The following is a 22,648-nucleotide window of genomic DNA, read 5'->3' as shown; positions in this document are numbered from 1 at the left end:
CCATCATAAGGTGAAACAAAGTATAGTGTGTGCTCCAAGTTCGTTGGACCACAGTGATCCCTCAGAGCGCACACTAGTTGGGCACAAAGGCTATCATCATCATCCCACAGGGGTATAGTTTCCGTTTCGCCAGCAAATTGAAAAAAAAAATTGTATTGTAACGCAAATTTATGGCGAAAAAATATATATTTTTATTGACAAACATTATTTTTGAGACATGCCTGTACCAACCAGGTAGAAAAATGTATTTTCCTGATTATCAGTGTCTTTTTTTAAGTCCAGACACGGACGATGCTACGAGCTGATGGGACGAATCTGACAGCTTCAAAAGCGCTCCATCATGGTGTCCGTCATGTTTCTGCACGTGCTATTTTTTTGCTTAGCCAATCATTAACAGAAAAGTCCCAATGACTTGCACTTTTGACGCTGCTTGATTGGTCCTATTAGCTCGTAGCGTTGGCTACGACCGGACTTGGATGGAAGGAAGTATAGATCAGAACGCTTTTTTGGAGCAACTTTAAGCGGTTTGCAACGTTTCAGGAACTGCTCTCATAGCGAGAAACCTATTTTACTATTTTCATCTCTACAGCGTTACTTCCTCATGATACATGGCTAAGAGGGACTGGGCAGCTAGATGTACACAACCCTCAGTGAAACCATTACCGGGTCCGCGACTGAAAAGAAAACGTGACCTTTTGGCACGCATAAATAAACAACGCATAGCGAAAAACTGTAACTCGGAGGGAATGCGACGATAGCAGTGGCGATACAATCCGAGAGTTTAAAAACATGAAATTACCTGGGTCAATGTATAAAACAGAAAAGCAATATTTATCTATGAACCGATGCCTACCTAAGCCTGATATTTGCCAAACCAAAAATAATTACATTGCTAGTGCTTGCGGAATTGCTTTCAGTAAACAAAACTCGTCAGAGAGAAAGACAATATTAGATGCGGAGCATCTCTTGCTCGGGTCTATGTCCCGCGGCGTCGTAGTCCACACTCACACTACGCATGAGCAACTCTCCTCCTTCCCTCTCTCCAACAGCGGCACGTTACTCTCTTCGCTCTCTCTCTCTACCAGCTGCGTGCACTTCGCGTGCGTTCGCTTCTACTCACACCGCGCGCGCATGCGAACCCTCCTCCTCTAGTCTCCTCTCCTTCAAGTGTGAATATAAGCAGCGGTAGCGCGCTGCGCGCGTTCAAGGGGAGGATGTGGCCGAGTGGGCTAACGCGTCTCAGCTCGGAGCGTGGAGCGAAAGCTTGCGCTGAAAACCTCCTGGGTTCGATCCCCGCCGCCCCCGCCCGTTTCAATCTGGAAGAGTTTCGTAGCGGCACGTGTTAGTGTGATCCCTACTGCGTGATGCACGTTAAAAAGTTACACCATCTTGAGAGGGGAGCCATGGGGTGATGCGGAGCATCGCGGACTTTCCAACAACGTGCACGCGATGTGTGGTAACCAACGCAAGTTAACAACGTAATAACACGCAAGTTGACGACGTTACTAACACCGTTAATAACGATCCGCGATGCTCCGCATCCCCCCCATGGTTCTCCTCGGGAAGATGGTGTAATTTTTTTGTTTCATTTCGCTGACCAGTAATGTTTCCTGAAATAAATTTCACACATGTACCCGAGTCACTTCTTGATTTGACAAATACCGAGCTAAAGTAAACCCCGGCTCATAAAAAGTTTTTTTTTTTTTTTTTTTTTTTTAATTTTTGCTTTAGGTAAAGTCAAGACCTCAAAATTTTGCATCGCCTCACTAGCGCTAGCATAACATTGTTAGATATCCACACAAACCTGCTTGATCGTGTGCTTGCGCCATACTTCTTCATGGATATACGGCAACACTGCCATGAAAGCCCACGTATTTATTATTAAAAAAGATATGACAATAACACCTAGGCTTTGCAATTTGAAACATTCACCATGCTATGACTTTAATATATGATATACTCCAATACTTTTGCCAAATTACCAAGATGCCAGCGTATAAACTTCAAGTACCTCAGCCGAACAAACATTTTGAGACAGATAGATTCTAAGTTAATCGGAGTGTATCATTTGTTCTTCGACAGAAAAGGACGGCTTAATATTTTATATTTTAAGTGTAACCATTTCCCGATTTTGTGCCAAATGTTTTGGTTTCTAATATGTTCCTTGCCCGTATTAAAAGTATTTTCAGAGGCACCACTCGCTAAAATATTTTAAAAACAACCCAGTTTATACGCCCCAAATTTGAAAATTCGACAAAATATAAGATTTGCTATTTAAATACCGTACGCCAGAATAATTAATACCGAGCTGGGTATATTATGATTTTTCTCAAAGTTATTCGATGGGGTTCCCGATACTGATTGGCCAAATCAGCTGCGTTCGTCCTCGTTCAGCCAGACGTTTAGAATTATTTCTAGAATTATGCTAATAAATCTATAAAGTAGCAAAATATAATTTGACATTGATAAACTTTTTATGGCACAAATTTGCTTTTAACATATTATTATTTTTTCTTTGTTCGGAACAAAGGTAGTTTTATGTATGCAAATGACATCATTGGGGTGTATAAATGGGTTAAATGGGCTGATTGTTGTTGTGAATTTAATATTTGGCACGAAAACGTGTGAACATAACAAAATATTAATATATCTAAATTAAATCCCGGCAGCTGATCAATTGAACCGGTCGACGGGAACTACTACTACGTAAGACATTGTGACAGGTGACTGGCTGAGCTGGTTCGTAGCCTCAAGTTTGGTTCATTTTGAAAAAAAGAAGCCATCGCGATTTCGTCGATTTTTTTTCCTACGCTCAAGTGGAAGGCGGATGTTGGAAGTGTTTTACGGTGCTAAGCACGTATCACGTTTTCCTTTTTAATGAGCAACAACAAAAAACAATAGGCTCGAAAGTCGCAGAAAAACAAATGCTGAGTCGAAATAAAAAAAAAAAAAAGGAAAAAGTGGGCTTAGATGGACTAAGACCGGACATGCTCCCCGGACAGAAATAGAGCTTGGGCCGACAGCGGGGCTTCAAATGATTGATGACGAGAAATCCGATAGCATCTCGTGAATCGTGCCACGGCGTGGATCTCGAGGCTCTCCAACGCAATTTACGAATTGTCTTCCGAGACGCGGAAGCGCTACTACACCCAGTTTCACATTAGAAAATTTTATGGAACCGTTTTTGCATATCCGGTGCGGTATGATTAGCTCTTTGCAACGAACTGCGCACGAGGGCACATTGTACCGTATCAGATGAGCCAAAGCGGTTCCCTAAAAACTCTACATCGAGTACCACCGCAGCCGATGTTATAATCTGATGAAGCCAGTCTAGCAGCTTCAAAAGTGCATGGTCACGCTGCTCGTAGTCTGCTTGATAGGTTCAATGGGATCGTAGCGTCCAACGGTCGGACTTGAAAGTGGCACAAGGTTCAAATCTGTTGTCAACTAAGTCAACGCGTAGGATTTTTAACAGGAATTGCGCTGTAGTTTATACAAAACCTCACACCGGTACGATGTTCATCACACAAGTTAACCAAGAAGCTAAACAAATATAAGTTACGAAAAAAAGCCACGTAGATTTTATGGCAAATCAAATATATTTCTAGTGTTCATCTTTGAACAAATTTGTTAAAAATCGTTTGTCTTTTTTCTTGGATAAATACAGCAGGCCACAGAAATATTAGGCGTCAATTGTTTCGACTTTTAATGAAACTTTGTTTTATGAAGGCAAAGAAGACCCGTACACCGTGCCGTATTTCGGGCAGCGCTGAAGGAAACAGGTGTATTCCGCCAGAGCACAGGTGTGGTGAAAGCGGCTGGGATGGAGCGGTTGGGGCGGGTTTTCGCCATCCGCTTCAAGACCGATGTGCCCCATCTCCTTTCGCGAACCGCCAACCAATCGCAACACGACACGGGTGGCTTTCGAAACAAGATTGCATCTGTCGCTGGTGTGTTATCGAAGGCGCTGTATAGTCCTATGCTGCAGCGGACAAATCAACAAGGAAACGTGAAGTTCGCGTCCATCACTTGAATCCGCCGAGAAAAAAACTCGCTCGTAATCTCAGCATGCTCCGGTGGTTTGGCTCGGCTAAGCTAGTTAGTTTATTATTCGGAGTGACAAAGCTCGTCATTGCGCTGCCTTGCTGGTCTTTTCCCCTGAAACATGGGAACCCGCCTCCGATCGACCGAAATGTCAGATTTTGTACCAACTAAGGTCGTCACGTAAGCTACTAAAGCTTTCGACACCGTGTATGACAGACAGGAAGGGAGATAGAGACGTCGTGAGCCTAATTGCGTAGTCAACGCACTAACGCGGAGCTGGAAGGGTGCCTGCCCTATCTCAACTTGTAATGTTTCTACTACCACAAGGAATGAAGGGAACCTATTCCAAAAATAAAGTGTACGTACAAGACGATGCCTTGGTAATCCAAATGGCGTTTTTTGAGCTTAATGTCAAACAAACGGCAGACGCGAACGACGTGTGAGTGACGAGCGGAGAGGCCGCTGCGAACGAAGCCAGGACCCGCTAGCACGAAACACATTCCTCGCATCACGGTCCACCAGTGACGCTCACTACACCGAATATGATAAGAGCGAACAACGCCGAATGAAAACTGGCCCTCTATCCCGGAAACAAGGTCAGCTACCCCTACGGGAAAGGTTCACTTCGAAGAAATGGTCGGGTGAATCCTTTTTTTTTTTTTTTTGTCACCAAGCGTCTAGCTGGACTTTGCTTTGTGAGAAGTCGAAGGAATCGCAGGCGTGTTTTGCGGGTCTATGTTTCTTTTATTCGCTATCTGAACTCGTGATGCGCGTGAGCATCCCGAAGAAAGACCTTCGGTACCAAAGTAGCTACATTTTGAATACGGATCGTGGATTAAACTGAATATTGGATTGCCAAACACCGTTGGACAAACGCAAGCCTCAAAAGATCACGCGTGACAGCCAAGAAGCCGCCAACCGCATCCCAGTGTAAATGAACAGGGTCGCTCGTGAACCGCATCCGCAATCGCTGAGCATCTATAGAGGTCCTCCCCGTGTCATATTTCGGTTTCGAGCAGTTCGCTTTTCTGGTTTTATTAAAAATATACGTGGCTCTGCAGCAAAATGTTGATTGGGTAGTCTTCCGACACCACACTGAGTCGCCTGGCAAAATAAACTAAGGTGTGTTTATGTGTGTGTGTGTGTGAGGAGGGTTCAGTGTTTCTTTAAAGTGAAACAGAGTATTGCATTGTCCCACGTACTCTAAGCGAGCACACTTACACGTTCGTTTGCGACACACTCATTAAACTCGGAGCGTACCAACTGCCAAGGGTTGTCGCAAGATTAGAGCTTAGAAACAGAGATGGCAGAGCCGCGACGCTTACTGTCTCGGTGTTCTGGAAAGTCATCGACATGGATTTTAGGGATTACCGGGGTCTAAACGAAAAGAGACACCGCGGGATTACCGGTATTTCCAACAACAACAAAAAAAAAAAGGACACTCGATAAAAAGAAAGAAAGAAATGGCCCGGGTGCCAGTTTCTCGCATGGCTCTACACTTCTGTGACAGACGCACCCTAAATTGGGAAGCTGTACAACTCATTTTGCGAGAAAAAAAATAAAATAAAACCGAAATATTTTTTTTTTCTTAATTGTTGCTATGGAACTCACGATAAATGTCGAGGGTAACCGACGAAGCGACGGTGTAGGTCCGGTTGTAGTCGGACGCCCGGCACGTGAGGCTGGCGTTGAGGTCTCGGGCGCGCAGCTGCGTCATTTCCAGCGTCGACCGGATCACGTCGTGGGAAGACCTCTCCGCCCTGCTATGAAGCTGCTCCGTCGAGTTGCGCCACCACGAGATCAATGGCTCCGGCACGCCTGCGTTGTCGGGAACAAAAGGAAAGGACGCAACGAAGGAAGTTACGAAGAGTAGCAGGAAATTTGGTCGATTGTGTTATTGTTCAATACACAGCCATATCAGAGAAAGGAACAAAAAAAGCCTACGCATATTATTAAAAAAAAACGGGTATCGAACGGGCATCAAAGCTTTCTGTACTTCGTTTGATATTAAGTCCAGACGTTGCCGACGCTGGGAGCTGATCAGACCAATCAGACAGCATCACGCACACAATTATGATGTCCGTCATTGTTTATGCACGTGTTTTATAATCGCTGAACCTATCATAAACAGAAAAAGGTCCAGTGACTTGCAGTTTTGAGGCGGCTTGATCGGTCCCATTTGCTCGTAATGTCGGCTCCGTCTGGACTAAAGCTAAAACGAAATATACAAGGAAATATCAATCAATGATAAAATGTCGTGCCACAAATATCACATAACGTATAAAAAATAACTGTATAAATAAACAAATAAAAAACGCGCGAAACAGATGGGAAACACGCGAACAACAAATGAAGCGAGCTGACGAGCTGGGGAATCTGCTGCGCAGCCTGATCACTCTCCACCCCTCTATGCGGCAAACGATGGCGATCATAGCTGGAGATGCGCGCCCTTGCAGTTCGCCCACGCCTCCAATATAGAGTGCTGTAAAAAAAAAAATTCCCTTCCGGAAAAAAAAAAAAAAAGAAAAAACTCTGAGGAAAGAAGTTTTTTTTCTTAAAACTTAAATCTTTTTCTTTTTTTAAGACAACTTTGATTTGCAGTTTCTTTTATTTTTTATTGTGATAAATCCGTGTGGGAGGGTTAGCTTTCGATGTTTATCTGTATTTACCGGAAACACGAAGTTTTAGATATAAATAGGCACGGCCCGCACATCATTCCTAACTCCGGAGAGAACGGAGAAACGAAACGAACGTCATGGAACCTGTATTTGGACACGAGATTGGCGTTACCGTTCGGCGTGAACTCGGCCTATATCGTATCGAAAACGCCTGCTGCGTCAACGTTCGGCGAGGGCTCGGGATCCACTGATCTCTACTGTAGTAGGCTGGATCGTGGACAGCGGCCTCGGCAGCTGGGGCCGAGTGTCGCTACCGGCGGCCGTTGATTGACACCAGCCAATGCGTGGGACTCTTAGGGAAGAACGAGAAAAAGTGCCGTTTCCCCCGTTTCTAAGCAGTTGTCGGCATTGAAACTTTTCGAAAGCTTTTCGATAAGCCTGTCAAATATCTTGCTTACAACAATTAAAACTGACAGCCCCTCGCAGTTCTTTTAAATAAATATTTTGTGGTTGAGAGTGACTCTGCCGTAGTGCAGCTCATTGAAGCAAGGGTTACCTAAGTTACCGCGGAGGGGGTGGTGGTTTCGGTGAGTTGGGTTTAGCAGACGACAAGCTCGAAGGCTTTGCTACGCAGAATTCGCTAACTCCCGGAAAGCCGCTGTCGAGACGGAACTTCTTTGTTATTCACCAACTTTTGGGCTTCCCCGAGGACGGTCTTATTGACGGCAGTTCCTTTGTTTTTCCACTACGAGAGCAAGCTTGCCAGCTCAGCCGTAGGTGCTCCGGTACGTTTGATTTTTTTAGTCGGCGTTCGAACGTTTGACAAATACCGATTCGATCTCCTAACACACGACATAATGATCGTAGCACACCATAAGATACTCGCCTCTGGTCACAGCGTACATGCTTTAATATTCTTACTTTTGTGCGTTTCTCCCGTAGACTTGCGTGTATTGCCTGGTGTCAAGCAATGGCCACCGATGGCGACACCGACGGGCTCCCGATCTGCGATCCAGCCTACTACAATAGAGATCAGTGTAGGGATCAAATCACACGCCTCGTGCTCCATAGATGGATGCATGGATGTTGATGGATATACACGTTGTAACGGGCGGCAGCTTGCGCCACCTAGCCTAAGTCTCAAAAGACAAACATTAGATTCCTCCCGCGCTTCTAAGCCAATGTTCTCCCTTTAGCTATCACCAGGCAGTGATAGTTAACAATATTGCTGGTCGCAAAAATGGCGACAACCAATATTGCTTGATAGATTTTTTTAAAAGAATTCATTAAGGCGGGTAAATGAGCCATATTTTAGCATTAGATCCTAATCCTGCCGACGCCAAGCTTGACGGATCAGGGGAAGAGTTCTTGGGGACCCTAAGGGCGACGCTAATTCGTCACATTGGCCGTTCGTCGAACTCCGCGGCGCTTTTTAAATCAAGAGAGGCACCACGCTCTCACCCCTGACGTGCGCTCAGGGGGGGGGGGGGGGGGGGGGGTTCCGTGGGAGTAATTGAGATTGATGACCGCGGGTGCCTGGCGTCCAGAATTGCGCTGCCCGCGTTTCCAGGTCTATGTTTGCTTTAATGTTCGAGGGACGCGCGCATAAAACTGTATAGACATTATGAAGAGTCGATGCGGAAGTTCCCATGTACCGTACTACTTTAACAAGCTTCGAAAATGCTTAATGTACCTCACTTCACTCGAGGTGATTACAAAAAAAAAAAACAGCAAAGACATGTACAAAAAATAATGATTTATAAGCAACCGGCAATATTGTTTCGCAAATTGTAACACTCTCCTGGAACAGTCAGATTTAATAAAATACAATGAAAACGTTGTTATTTTTACATTACTTAGTTTGAAGTGTAATTTAACTAAGTGTTGAGTAACTATAAGGTGCCTGACTAGGTATTGAAGTGCTTCGTAAGTTGTGAGTTACATGTTTTGCTAAAATTTATTGTTCCCTTGTTTGTGGATTGTGTTTTAATGTTAAAGTATCTATACAAATTAGTCGTTCTGAGACAAAATATGTATTTTTATTAATTTTGCACCGGAAGTTCAAAAATATCACTTCGGGATAAATTTATTTAACGAAGCAAATGCCGGGCTATGAGGATGAAATGATATTGAGCAAATTAATTACCTAAAACTTACTAATAAACTTTTTAAACATTCGTTCGAGTTGGCACATTCTAATTACAAGTTTGTTGCCTGTCGTCCAGATATATTAAAATTTGTGTTCGAATTCTGGCGACTCATTTTTGATCCGCGCAAAACACCAACTAAACACTGTATACACCATGCAGCGCTAATGGCGCCTTGGGCACACTTCCGGTTTGGGGCTGTGGTATAAAGGAGCCTTGTGCACCTTACTCAAAACAAAAATAATCGATTACAATTTTAATTACTCTCGGATGAAACGTACTAAATTAGATTATTTGATTATTTGAAGGAAAAAAAAAGTTGGCCGTTACTAGAAAAGGTAACCGTTACTTTCCTAATTACTTCAGATTTTCAAAACGACAAATTTTTCAGGCATTTCGGAAACTGTCCTTTTGTACTGTCCATTATTGGATAGGAATGACCAAATTATGAACTGCTTGTTTTCTTAATCCGCCAATTTCGGTAAACTACCTTCCTGTCGGAGGCTTGGTTCGAGGATTCCTTGGTACAAAACTTGTACAAACAACCGGCGTCATTAGGACGGGGACGGGGAAAATAGTAATTGTTTAAACTAATATTAGTACTTCTAAATGTAATCAGATTACTCCTGTGATAAGTTCCCAATAAAAGTATTTAAATTATTAAAAATATTCAAAAAGTAATTGATTGCAAGTAATTTGATTACTCGTGTGAGTACCGTACGCGTCTAATCGGAAGTCGCTATGCGGGACGGGCATTCCTGTGTTAATTGTTTTAGAAGAAACCAGATTAAAACCTGCCTTTTCGTCAAACGCCGCGGCTGCTGGGGCTGCCCCAAAAAGAGCGAAGGAAAAGATTTGAAGATCCGTTTTCACGTGTTTTCTGTCTGCACTGTTCGTCTGGGAACGTCGATGGGTGTCGTGAGAAGGGAAACCAGACGCCGGCGAAACCACTATTGCTTGTGCGGGAAGCATTTTGGGTTCAATTCGTGAACATACATGGGGTCGTCAGATTTATTTCTTCTCTTCCAACTTGAACGCAGGTAATCCATCCTTACAAAAATGTCATATGTGGACTTATTTAAAAAAATACATATATGGATAAATATTAGGAACTGGGCACATATGGCCAGATATGCATAATCAGGCCGTATCTGGACGGATAAAGTCATATCTGCCCAAATTCCTTATATACCCATATCTGCCCAGTTTCTTATATACCATATATAGATTGCTTTATATGATCCTGTGTTTGGGCCCTGCCAAATAAGGTACCCACCCCATATATAGCAATTTTATGGGGTGGTACCATACTTTCCAGGTCCAGACATAGGATCATATAATCCATTTCTACAAATATCCACAAAATATACACTTTACTGCTCTCCCACACTGTCAAACGTGTATTTACGCACGAACGCAGGTAATCCATCAAGTTGTCTGAACCACCCGCATAACGCGTTCAGTGCGTCTCCTCGTTCAAACGGCCGCATGATCGTTCAAACTACTCTGGTCTTTCAAACTTGTTCAAATTGTTGTCTGCTCGTTCAAACGATATCGGCCAGTAGACCGAAAGTTGCGGTACAAAGTGCAGGAATCAAAAGACTTCTAAGCTCCAAGGTTGTTTGGGGCAAGTAGGCTCGGTGTAAACAGTAGGTACAAGGAGATGCTGATCATTGCTACAGTTGACATCACCGACTTTTTATGCCTGATTCAATTGATTCGATTCCGCTTGCGATTGGCAGAATGGACGTCGAGCATTGCAGCTATACCATCCACACTTTTGCAGCCCGAGCGACGTCGCGACTAAAATCAGCGAGCACAATCTTCTCGTGCAAATCAGACTTCAAAGTGTCCATTCAGCGGCGTTCAGGCGGAATGAATCGCCACACGGCACATTATTTACACGGTTTTCGGTGTAACGAGATTTGTTAATTCCGTTCATGCCACTAAAGTAGTCAGACATACTCACGAAGACGTAGAATCTACAATTCTAACGTAAAAAAGAGCAATGGGACTGGAACCGATACCGACAGCATCACATTCCAATGGTTTGTTGTTGCGGGACGTGGCACTCAAAGCCCACACGTCATGACGCATGCGCGGAGCCGGTAGCGTTCCTCTCTAGGGCTCCGTTCTTTTTTTTTTTTTTTTGCATATTGTCACGAATGACAAATGAAACAAGGAAAATAACTGAAAGAACTGAAACGTTTATGGGGCGAGCTTGCGCCCAAAAATTAAGAGGAAACAGACGATAACAGCAGAGCGTCGTGGGCGTCAAAGTCTGCGTAACAGCAGAGTAGAACGCTGGGGCGAGACTGACTCCGTCTGGCCACGCGGAGCTCTTTTTGTACACGCTTAAGCTTCTGGAACAATCAGCGTGAAAGGTTCGGTGTGTAGAACATTCTAACTTTGAATCAGCCCCAACATGGTTCTCGAATCTACCAGAACATTACATTAGAGTCAACAAAACTTCGTACCCCCGGCCTGGAATCGAACCCTGGCTTACTGCGTGGAAGGCACGCCCGATAACCGTTAGGCCACGAGCGCGCTGCCTACGTAGACAGCTGGGCTCGCGGCAATATACGTGTTAATGTATATTCTGGGCAAACTTGAAGTGAATGCGTTGATAGTCTGAGGCTACTGTTTTTCGCTGGTCACGCAGAAAGCGTCTTAATATAGTCATATATAATTTTTATTTTATCAAAAGGCGCCCCAATATTCGTTTAATCAGATATGAATATCAATACAAACGTTTACGCCAAATTTTGCAAGTATGCATGCCTGGTCGTGTCGCGACGTCATATCAGGCATGCTAACATCGGACTCGCGGGCGTTCAATTATTCCCGATGTTGATCAACATGGTTGATAGTGCATAAAGAGATCGTGGTCGGAGAATAGCGCGTCCCTCAATACCGTAAATGTTGTTTTTCTTAGAATGAAGTAATTTTTCTGAGACAGCAGACAAGAGCTGAGGTGGCTATTTTTTACATGATGTTACGTCAGGTAAAATTCTGTAGCCAGCGATTCAGCCCTGTGTTTTGCAGGAGCATTCTTAGCAGTTCGGCTGTTTAAAATTTAATTACTTCTACGACGGATGAATAAAAATTGGGATATTTTGCCGATGGTATTCTTAAAACGAATGAGAATAGAACTTCGTCGTTTCCTGAAAGACAAAGTTTTACCGGACAATCCTTTTAAAGGAGTCATGAAACAATATCAAGTTGGAATGTTCATGACTTTGGAGAGGCGAACTTGTGCTAGTATGGCCCAAGTATACTCGAACAGGCCGTCGCTGATTCAGAAGCTTGTTTGTCGCGGTGAAATTGCGAGGATAAAAGGGAACTATTTATTTCAGTCTTTCCCTCGCAAAGCTTGATGATGTAATTGTGAGATCAAAACCCTTCGCCTGACGACAGTCCATTGCAGCTCATGGATTGCAACCGAGAACTGCGTGAGCGCTCGACTTCGGCTCTTAAAGCGCTACTCCACCGATTTTTTCATTGTCTCCGATTTGCTTGAAATTTTGCTAAACTAACCAACAAACATCGCGAAAATAGTATCCCAAATATTAGGTCAAAACATTGTTTTTTCGCGAAGTTATTGAATTTACAGTTTTGGTCCTCACCGTGTTTTTCAAGCTCGAAGTCTCTACTGGCAACAATGAAAAAGTGACGTCAGTGGAAGGCAGGGGTTCACTCTTTGGGCTGTAGATTTTGTTTCAAACTGATTCGAAGCAGTTTCATGGTGTCAAATGAATGCTTGGGAAGCTCGCTGCAGTACCCGCGCTCCAGCACGGAACGAATGATTGGCATATTCTATTTTTTGGCTGCTTGCTCGACTGGCAAGCCTGCCTGCCACTGACGTCACGGCCCCGAAAAGCGCGCGTATATTTGAATGTTGGTTTTTGCATCATTTTCATTTGCCGATTTCGCAATAACTATTATGAATTTCGCGATTCTAAATAGCATACCGGAGAGAGTAAAGGCCGGGGAGTCAGAAAATATAGTTAGTTGAGGTAGCTCAAAAAACCAGTGCAGTACCCCTTTAACAATCAATGCCTCGGCAGACACTTGGGTAGTGGCTGGCGCCCAGCCGTTGCGGTGATGTGAATAGCCTTACTCTGAAAATGCTTAGAGCTCAGCACGCGTTTTCTACTTTGCCGACACCAGCGCGCGGCTATGATTTAACTTGGCGGCATAGGATAAGCACTAGGCCACGTCAGCGGAGGGAATGAACGATTCTCATATTTCTTGAATTTATTTACGGACTGTCATTGCCTAGAAAGGAAATCTAAGGCACGTTTATTCCGTTATTAACGTTATGCAGTGATTCTAAGTAGTATTTAGCGAACATAGAGAAATAGTTTCATGACCCCTTTAACCCGTGAGCAGACGAGACGCGGATACCAGCAACAAAACTAGCGCATAAGTCCCGCCCGGAAGCGGCGTCAGTCTCCACAGCAAAAGTGAGTAACGAATCACAGCGAGCCGAAAAGGGTCACGTGTTCGTAGAAGAGGCGCGCCATCTCCTCGCGTGATCAGCTTCGTGCGCTCTTTTACAACGAAGGCTGTTAGTGACCCGTTCCCCGTTTTTGTGACGGCGCGAGTGAGAACGTCGTCAGTTTTCCCGCTTAATTTAGCGGGAAATTGACGTCGCATGACTTGTGCATCAATGCAGTTTCTCCTCTAAATTTAGCGTGAAAATTTATGTCACGTGATTTGACGTCCCAGGACCTACAGAGAAATTCAGTTGCGTGATGAATTTAGCGAAACAAGTTACGTCACGTGACCGATGTACCACTTTAGTTTCGCCGCTAAATTTAACACGACTTCAGGACATGTGACATAAATTATCCCGAGGGTGGGAAAATTAATGTAACCTGTCCTGACGTCATGGGACCCACAGACAAATTAGAGTTACACCTAAATTTAGCGAAAAAATAGACGGCACGTCAATTCAGGTTCCCAGCTAAATTTGGCAGGAAAACTCATCACGACCTTAAAATCATATTTATTCATCAACAAGTTATCGACGCTAAATCAGCGCAACGGCATTTCAATATGAGATCACCGTATGAGACGCACGAACGGCGCAGTGTCAGTCGACCGTCATCGGCATATCGTCGAATAAGGGGCGCAGCTGTCGTTTGTTTAAACACATCACGTTGTGTGATTGTCGCGCAATGATTTCCGTTAGTTTCGTATGGTGGAAACAAGAAAACGCGGAGCAGAATCAAGCTATATGAACAGACTCTTTTCAAAAGTCCGCGCCATCGCCTGTTTGCCATCCCTTGGTCACGCACCCTGAGCATGTATTGTGCTGGTGTGTATGTTTATACAGAAATTTAGCCAGCGCAGTACAACGTAGTATAACCGCTAGCCTGGGCCACTTTGCTCATCTTGCGGCCGCGGACGCGGCTGTGGCCAAAAGGAATTTTTACGTCACGTGACCAGCTCCACGGGGGCAAGGAAGTACCTAGCGTCCCTGCCTAATGGCGGAGAAATCCGTTTCGCTTCAAGCACAAAAACCTAATTTCGCTCGTAGAAACTGATTGCAGGAACTTTCAACTTGAGTCCAATCGACCGCCCCTTTATACTGTAGGAGCGGCAGGTAAAGTTACGGCCAGGAAGGGTAAATATGAGCCAAAAGAAAGAAAAAACCATGCGAAATAAAAGTGGTGACAGTATATTTAAATATCTCCGCCAGCGCTGGAGGCTCGCGCCTTCTGCTGTGGTCTAAAGATAAAGATAAAAAAAAAAATCTGCTGTGGTCGAGAGGTTAGAGCGCCGGTACTTGTCGACGCGGCGTGAAAGTTCCGGGTTCAAATCGCGCTAGACAGTCTTTTTTTTTTTATTTTGGGCGTGTCTCATTTTTTTACTGTGATCCTTTTTACGAATCATCCACTGGCACTACTTCGCCTTACACAGTTTTTACTGTTAGTCCCACCTGTTCAATCGAAACACCGGGAGAGAAAAAAATATCAAGGCAAGTTAACCCGCTAATACAATCGTTTCATAATGTTCATTAAAAGGAAACCAAGGTAACCGCATCGGTATGGCTTTCACACAAACAGAGCCGAAACAAGCATTCTTTCCCCAGCAACTATAAGTTTATGTGCTTTTAAATATACAACGCTCTTGCTATGACTCCTTTCAATAGCAGGAGACGTCTATTTAGTACTACCAGAAAATGCAGTTGTGAAAATTAAAAGAAAAAAACTTCCATAAAACCAGAAAAAAGTAATAAAGACTAGCAGCTGTGGATGCATCGACTGAGCGAAATCCTACAGGCAAGGCAGCAAGTCAAGCGTCTCAGAAAGTAGTAATAAAAGAGATCATACTTTTACTTGCATGGAATGTGATAAAAGGTATATTTTTACTCTTTACATTTTGCTGTGGCAATCGTTTTGTAATATTAACACATTACTTGTTGAATTTTAGTTAGAATAGCAGACGATCACAACCGAATGTAAAATTGAATCAGGCGTCGACATCGTAAACCATACCTCTAACACAAACACCTAAAATGACTTTGGATCAACACAAAGAATTAATTAGAGCAGCTGGAAAATGGAAACAACAAATTCTAGAGAAATTCAGCAGCACAGTTACCTGGCGATTGAAGACACCGGCACGGGAAGATATTGTCAACTCTCCGCGGAGTGTTCGGCAGATGCAGGAGGCGTGGGGGAAGTTGGTGAAGAAAGCCAGAGACATGTATGCGCTTTTCCAAGGTCATGAATAACGAACTGGTGAGTCAGAACTACCTGCCCAATTATTTTATAGAGCTCATAGGGCATTGTCTACATTCTTAGTGGGAGTGCAGTCAAATACAAGAGAAAAAAAAAAGAGTTTCTGGCGCGACTTGAACCCGGGACTTTCACGCCGCGACGTCAAGTGCCGGCGCTCGAACCTCTCGGCCACAGGAGAAGGCGCGAGCGGCCGCCGCTGGCGGAAGTATAGAAATATACTGCCGCCGCATTTATCCCGCGTGGTTTTTCCTTTATTTCGGCTCCTATTTATCCTCCCTGGCCGTAACTTTACCTGCCGCTCCTATAGTATACAGGGGCGGCTGATTGGACTCCAGTTGAAAGTCCCTGCAGTCAGTTTCTGCGAGAGAAGTTAGGATTTTGTGCTTGAAGCGATACAGATTTCTCCGCCATTAGGAAGGGACACTAGGTACTCCCTTGTCCCCGTGGAGCTGGTCACGTGACGTAAAAAATCCCTCTTGGCCGCAGCCACGTCCGCAGCCGCAAGATGAGCAAACCGGCCCTGGGGTCTTTAGCGTGCACCACGCAGTAGCGATACGAGACCGCACACTGGCACGATGCTGATTTAAATCGAAACGGGCAGGGGTGGCGATTGAACCAAGGGTCTCTGGGTTCTGCAGAGCGAGCATTTGCTCCACGTGCTCCGAGGTGATGTGCACTAGCCCACTCGGCCACCGATCCCCCTCCTCTGAGCATGTTTTGGACCCACGGCTGCGTCACCGTTTGGTGTGAACGCGGATCCTATCGTAGGCGTCTTGTCATAGCAATGACAACCACCAATGCTGCGCTCCTTTTTTTAAAATTAGTATTTTTTGGAGTTTGGAGGCTCAAAAATTGAGTCATCGACTTCAGGCACCTGCAACGGGTTTCTAGGTATCTCATTTTAATTTTGCATCGCACAATCGGGAGTTAGTGTGCGAGGCTCTAGTAACGTAATAGAAATATTGCCGCGCGCGCAGCTGGCCAAGTAGGCAGCGCGCGCGTGGCCTAACGGTTATTGCGCTTGCTTTCCACGGTGAAAGCCAGGGTTCGATTCCTGGCCGCGGAGGCACATTTTAACCTTGAATCAGCAAGTTGATTCTTGAATTTACCAGAACATTACCAGAACATTACATTACTTTACAGAGTCAACAAAAATCTGCGTCCGCGGCCAGGAATCGAACCCTGGCTTTCACCGTGGAAAGCAAGCGCGATAACCGTTAGTCCACACGCGCGCTGCCTACTTGCCCAGCTGCGCGCGCGGCAATAGTTTCTTCGATGGCAGGGATGGGGCAGTATTTCAAACACAAATATTTGAAATACGTATTTCAAATACTTTGTGTATTTTGCATTTGTATTTAATTACAAATTGGGTAGTGTATTTGACGTGTGTATTTAAATACTAAAACGTGGGTATTTGAAATACAATTGCAATTAAATACAATTTTGTGGGCGAAAATACATCCCTCAAATTTATTGTCACTGTTCAGAGCAGGAAGAAAACTACGTTCTGCACCGAATGCAGTGTCTCTCAATCAATACAAGCGTTTAGTGACTTCGTGATTACGGAGCTAGTCCAGGGCAAGAATAGTGACGAAATCGACGTTCACAGGCAGACTGGCTAAATAAATGCCATGGACAACTTGTGATGCTTTCCAAACTGATTTCCATCCATATTTTTGCCTGGAACATTCCAAATGCGCGGGTCGTCCAGATTTCCGTAACTGGTGCAAGTTGCAACAATAAAACACCTCTAGCTAGTGCTGCGCGTCTTGGTCGTCTCGGTTCTTTGTTCGTCTATACCAAAATGTAAGCGACGAAAAAGCTACTTGAAGCTCTGTACTTTTTTCACCTATTACGTCCAAGCTGATTAATTTTTTTTGTGATTATATTGTCACGGGTGGTTACTTAAAATAAACAATAAAGAAACAGGAAGAAATAAACGTTTAATGTGGCGAACTTGTGCCAAAAATAAAATTGTACAAAAGATAATAACAGAGCGTTGCGGGCGTGGAAGTCGGCGTAGCAGCAGAGTCAAACGCTGGGGCGAAACTGACTCCGCTCGCCTGGCGGAATCCCTTATGTACCCTCGTGGGTTTCTGGATCGTTCGGCGTAGAAGGTTCGGCGCGTAGAACATTCTAACCTCGAATTAGCAAGATGGATCTCGAATTTACCAGAACATTACTTTAGAGAGTCAACAAAAATGTGTCTCCGCGGCCAGGAGTCGAACCCTGCAGCTTTCAGCGTGGAGAGCAAGCGCGATAACCGTTAGGCCAGGCGCGCGCTGCCTACTTGGCCAACTGCGCGCGCAGTAATATTTCTATTACGTTACTAGAGCCTCGCACATTAACTCCCGACTGTGCGATGCAAAATTAAAATGAGATACCCAGAAACCCGTCGCAGGTGCCTGAAGTCGCTGACTCAAATTTTGAGGAATGTGTTTGGAAAATTATTTGGAGGAGGCTAAATACATTTGGCTGTATTTGTATCTTGTACTTCAATGCTTTTTTTGGAAATGTAATTATATTTGTAATGAAATAAATTTTTGACGAAGTATCTTGTATTTGTATTTTGATATATATTTGCATGTATTTCGCCCATCCCTGTTCTATAATTAGTAATGTTTAGCACAATTCCCTAAAAATGTACTTAAGCATAAAGAGAAATGTACACGCATTGCACTCGTACCCAGAGACACACCAGTCACCGCACCACGTACAAAAACAGGCCCCAACAGAGAGTCATAATCAGTGGTTTCCTGCTGTGTTGGTGTCCACATGAAAGTATCGTACAGCGGAAAGCGCCCTTGAATTGATTACCTGAGTGGGCCATGGTTCTTTCACCTGAGAGAGTGAATGGTCGATTGTTCGACGATTTATTATCGCTGCTCGAGTCTATTGCGTTCTCTCAGAAATAATTTACTTTGAACCAGTGTTCTATGTCCTCTTCTCATCAGCGAATGAGGCGTGGGATATTCTTGAGAGAAACGTTTTTGGTAAATAAAACGCTTAGGCGCGATCCATGGATTAGTGTGTACACATGTCGTGGTAAGGCGGCATTCGCTGGAAAATATAAGTTGGTGTCAATAGTATGACGTCGAAAGTTTTCGCGTGTTCATCTAGCCAGAAATCGTCGAATAACTTGTTCCCGAGCGCACGTATAAAAAATATTTAGATGAGTTTGTGAAATCGAAATTGTTTGGGTCTGTAAGCTGTTATGTCCATGGGCCTCAATCTTGTCTGCTTTCACGTTGCCCGGTATGCCACTGCGTCCCTGCACCCATAGGAATTCAATGTTATCACCACCGTTTTCCAGCAACCATATTTCCAGGAGAATCTTGCACACAGACCTTGCGTCGGTACCCCGAGTATTTACAGCTTGCAAGAATGCGAGGGCTGCCTTGGAGTCGGAGCAAATGACCCATTTGGTTCGTTGGATTTTCTCATCAGATGAATTGCACACAATATGCCATCAAGTTCTGATATTGTAGAGGAAGTTAGATGAGAGTAGTGATAACAATCTCGAGTGTCAAATTCCTGTCTCCCAAAACCAGGGGCGGAGCCTTTCTTTTAGATCAATACATCTGTTGATAGTGCAAGCGTATAGGGACTAAATGAAGAAAGCTTAATGCCAGTTGTGTTATAGCAAAAATGGACATCGTCGACTTTTTCTCGATGTCCTAAATTTTTGTTTGAATGCGTTTACATAAAATGGTCCGTGGGGAGAGGTGGCGATTTATTCAACATTGAAATTTCGGGTAAATAGCGTGGTGCGGAACTAAAGCGTCATGTGCACGAGATCATTCCAAAATAAGTTCTGCAAGTTGACGTTTTCGGTGCTGTGTGGTATTTCGGAAGAAATACCTGCACGTTTCTTCGGTTCCAAGAGCTGCGATGGAAGGTTCTTTAGCCTAAGCTGTGACAATGACTCCAAATGTAATATGGGGGACACCTGGGCACACTCACAAACTACGAGCATAGGTCATGTAGTCGAGTTTCCGGGGCTTCAGAAATTCCTTGAACTACTGGAATTGAGTACGCAATCGTTTGACGTACAACTGCAGCGTGCGGGTGTCCGATGTCGAGCCTCCCCAAATTGTTCTACTATGTAGCCGAGGCTGTGGGTGACTCTGTTTTCCTGGTTTCCAGCATACATACATGTTTTCTTCACTTAAGTTATCGATCAAGTATTAGTCCGAGGAAGCGGTGATCTCGAACAATAGAAAGGTTAAGTCCTTGAGCGATAAGCTGAAATTCCCCTAATTGTTTACTTGTAAATGGCAGAACCGCCGATCTTGTTACACATAAATTTATTCCGAGCTTTTTCGAAATTTTTCAATTACATCTAATTCTTCCTGTAAGTGTGCTTGCAGAATGTCTATGAGAGAACCCGATGCCTAAACGAAAATGTTTTCGGTGAAGATATACAAATTGAGACACGCTGCCTTCTGGCACCACGATAAACACCGCTAGGTGTTCGGCTCGGGCTCATACGGGGAGATAACACTGAAGGCAAGTGGGAGAGAGGGGCGAGTGTTGTCGATGAGCACCGCTCCTTGTGCCATCAGGCATCGGTTTTAGGAAGAGCGTTGCGCCGCTCGAACCACCGATAGCGTGCGGGTGGGAAGAAAAGACCGGAGGCCCCAGCGGAAGGCACGTTCGCATGCGCAGATGTGGCCTATCAGTTCCAGCCGGCGCTGCTGGATAGCGCGGCGATGCAGTTCGGTCGCCGATCCGGCGCTCCGTTTTACTTTGACGGGACCTGTACATAGCATGTTTACAGCCTTGTTTTGTTGGACAAGCTCATAAGTCCTTCACGGGCCGGTTATTTTGTATTCATTGAATCCAGAAACCAAAATATTGATAACATTGTCGTTCTCTACAAGTACTTACGTTTCTGAGAAATCCCCGTTCTAGTATATTCTTATAAGTTGTTCGTTTTCTAAAACAATACTCATGGCGTTTTATACTCTTTAATAACAACAGCATAAAATAGGCACGATGATGTAGTGAACGCCTCACGTTTCAGTTGGCAGAGCAATCTATTTTTCAGTATTTGCTGGGTATGCTGGGCATCCACCGCGGATCTCAGTGCAGCCCAACATACCTCGGCACGTGCTTTTGGAGATTATAAAATGTTCGTAGAATAGCAAGATACGTGGACATAATGTTAAATGTAACCGACCTCACCGAACCTTTCACGCATGCGTGACGCCGACATAGCTGTAGTTCACAGGAGGCAGGCGCCAGTGCACGAGACAGCTCGTGCCGCCTCGTGCACTGCTCACACGGACGCTCAGCGGGGTTGTCGCGCGAGCAGAAAGACTACAGATCCCACGATGCATGGCGGCCCAATGGTGGCGTAATGAAACTGGCCGTGAGACCGGCCTATAGCAACGTTGGTGTGCAGGAAGTATTCACTGGCGGCCATAGCTGTGTGCTCGGCTGCGGATCGCGTGGTGACAGCGGGTTTCCCCAGCTTGTTTGCAACGTGCATTCCGCACCATCAAGACTGGCGGTCTTAGAAGCCTATTAATGTGAGGTCGTTCTGAACAGGCTCTCTGAATATCGTGCTCAAGTATGGCCTCCAGTGAAAACCTTCTGTTGTCCGTCTGCTTCTAGCGCAGGGGTTGCGATTATGTCAGGACGCCGAGCTCTTATTGGCTGATTTACAAAATCCGCGGTAGACTTCAAGGTATCTAGTATTGATGTCTACCCACCATACCTCCAATCAAAGTCAATCAGAGCTCGACGTCGTTCTGACGCCAGCGCTACCCTTGCGCAAGAAGCAGACGATTTGCTCTTGGCATACATTTTGAACGCCCGTGGGTCCAGGAGGCGCTCCATATCTTCCTCCGTGCTATTACTCCGCGCGAGCTCTCTATAGGTGCACGAGAGGGCGCAGCATTGACAAAGGTAGGATGCTGACGCTAGAGGCAGAACAACTGAAGCTCCTTCCTGCCGTTTTCACCTTTTCAGTGGCTATAGAGGACAAACAAACCGAATGGATCCGCCATTTTGTCGAAGAGACTATACGGCGCGCAAGTTCGTCTTCGCTACGCGCACCTCGTCCATTTGTTTTTCCACCAAAATGCTCCCACGTGCTTTTGTTGACCCCCCCCCCCCCCCCCCCCCCAACCAATGACGAAAGCAGCTTCGCTGCCTCGTCATCGCGCATTCTCCGTGTGTTCGCTGTATTGCCCTTTGATTAGCCTGCCCCTCCCAGCGTTCTAATGCTTCGAAGTTGCATTTTGGCACACTTTCTCGCCGTGTAGTCCATGACAGTTACAAGCAACTTATTAGCGCTCCTCGGCCAATGAGATTGCAGTATTTGGCGATGAAAACGGTGAATTCAAGCAATGACCAAGCAAGAAGCGCGACCATAATAGGCCACCACCCTAGGCGCTTCTTAATCACTCAGTAACTATAACAATTTATTTCAAACAGCTACCAGTCGCGTAGATAATCTTATTTTACATAGACTTTCTAGAAGCGCATACATATCTTTATTATTTCGTTTATTTAAGCCTTAAATGCCCACAAAGCTCTTTACATAAGGCGGGGGAGGGTGGAGGGGCGAGGTGGTGGGAGGGCTAAATTTAACTATATGTGAAGAAAATATAAAATGTACACTACGTTACATTTTTAACATACACAAATTTGATGCTAAATTGCGTGGAAAGTGGCAGTGTCTAATCCGAAAACTTCTGGGATGCGACCCATGTGCTCGGATATACCATTCCTATCAGAGATAGCAAACTGTAATCGAGAAAATTTTATTTGATTTTTTTCTTTGCGTTTTAGTTGGATTTTGAGTGACGATGTGCGAGATGGTGATATATTACTTCGGTATTTCTAAAAAGCATTTATCCGCTTTGTCCAGCTCGCTTGCACCTTTGCAGCTCGCTTGCACCTGTAATCATAACCTTGAAACTGGAAGTTTCACCCTTTTGGTGTTACACTGGTGGCAGCTGATAAAACCCGTTTGCTCTACTAACGACTAATTCTTGGTTAGCTCAGTTGGTAGAGGTAGGGTGCCTTCATGTGCGCTTCGCATAGGGTGATGCCAACTGCCTGTTTCCCTTTCCCA

General features: G+C 44.8%; 1 protein-coding gene across 1 annotated transcript in view; it reads right to left on the bottom strand.

The window, feature by feature from the left end:
* Window positions 1-22,648, bottom strand: part of LOC8030106 (hemicentin-1) — a 258,179-nt gene that overhangs the window by 93,238 nt on the left and 142,293 nt on the right. Inside the window, exon 4 of the mRNA XM_040503412.2 lies at window positions 5,656-5,862. Coding sequence (XP_040359346.2) covers window positions 5,656-5,862 — 207 coding nt within the window. The remainder of the gene's footprint in view (window positions 1-5,655; window positions 5,863-22,648) is intronic.

Source organism: Ixodes scapularis, unplaced genomic scaffold (genome assembly GCF_016920785.2).
Source record: "Ixodes scapularis isolate PalLabHiFi unplaced genomic scaffold, ASM1692078v2 PGA_scaffold44__24_contigs__length_19508400, whole genome shotgun sequence".
Taxonomy (NCBI): Eukaryota; Metazoa; Arthropoda; class Arachnida; order Ixodida; family Ixodidae; genus Ixodes; species Ixodes scapularis.
Note: the sequence above shows the minus strand (reverse complement) of the source record. Positions and strands in the feature narration are given on the sequence as shown.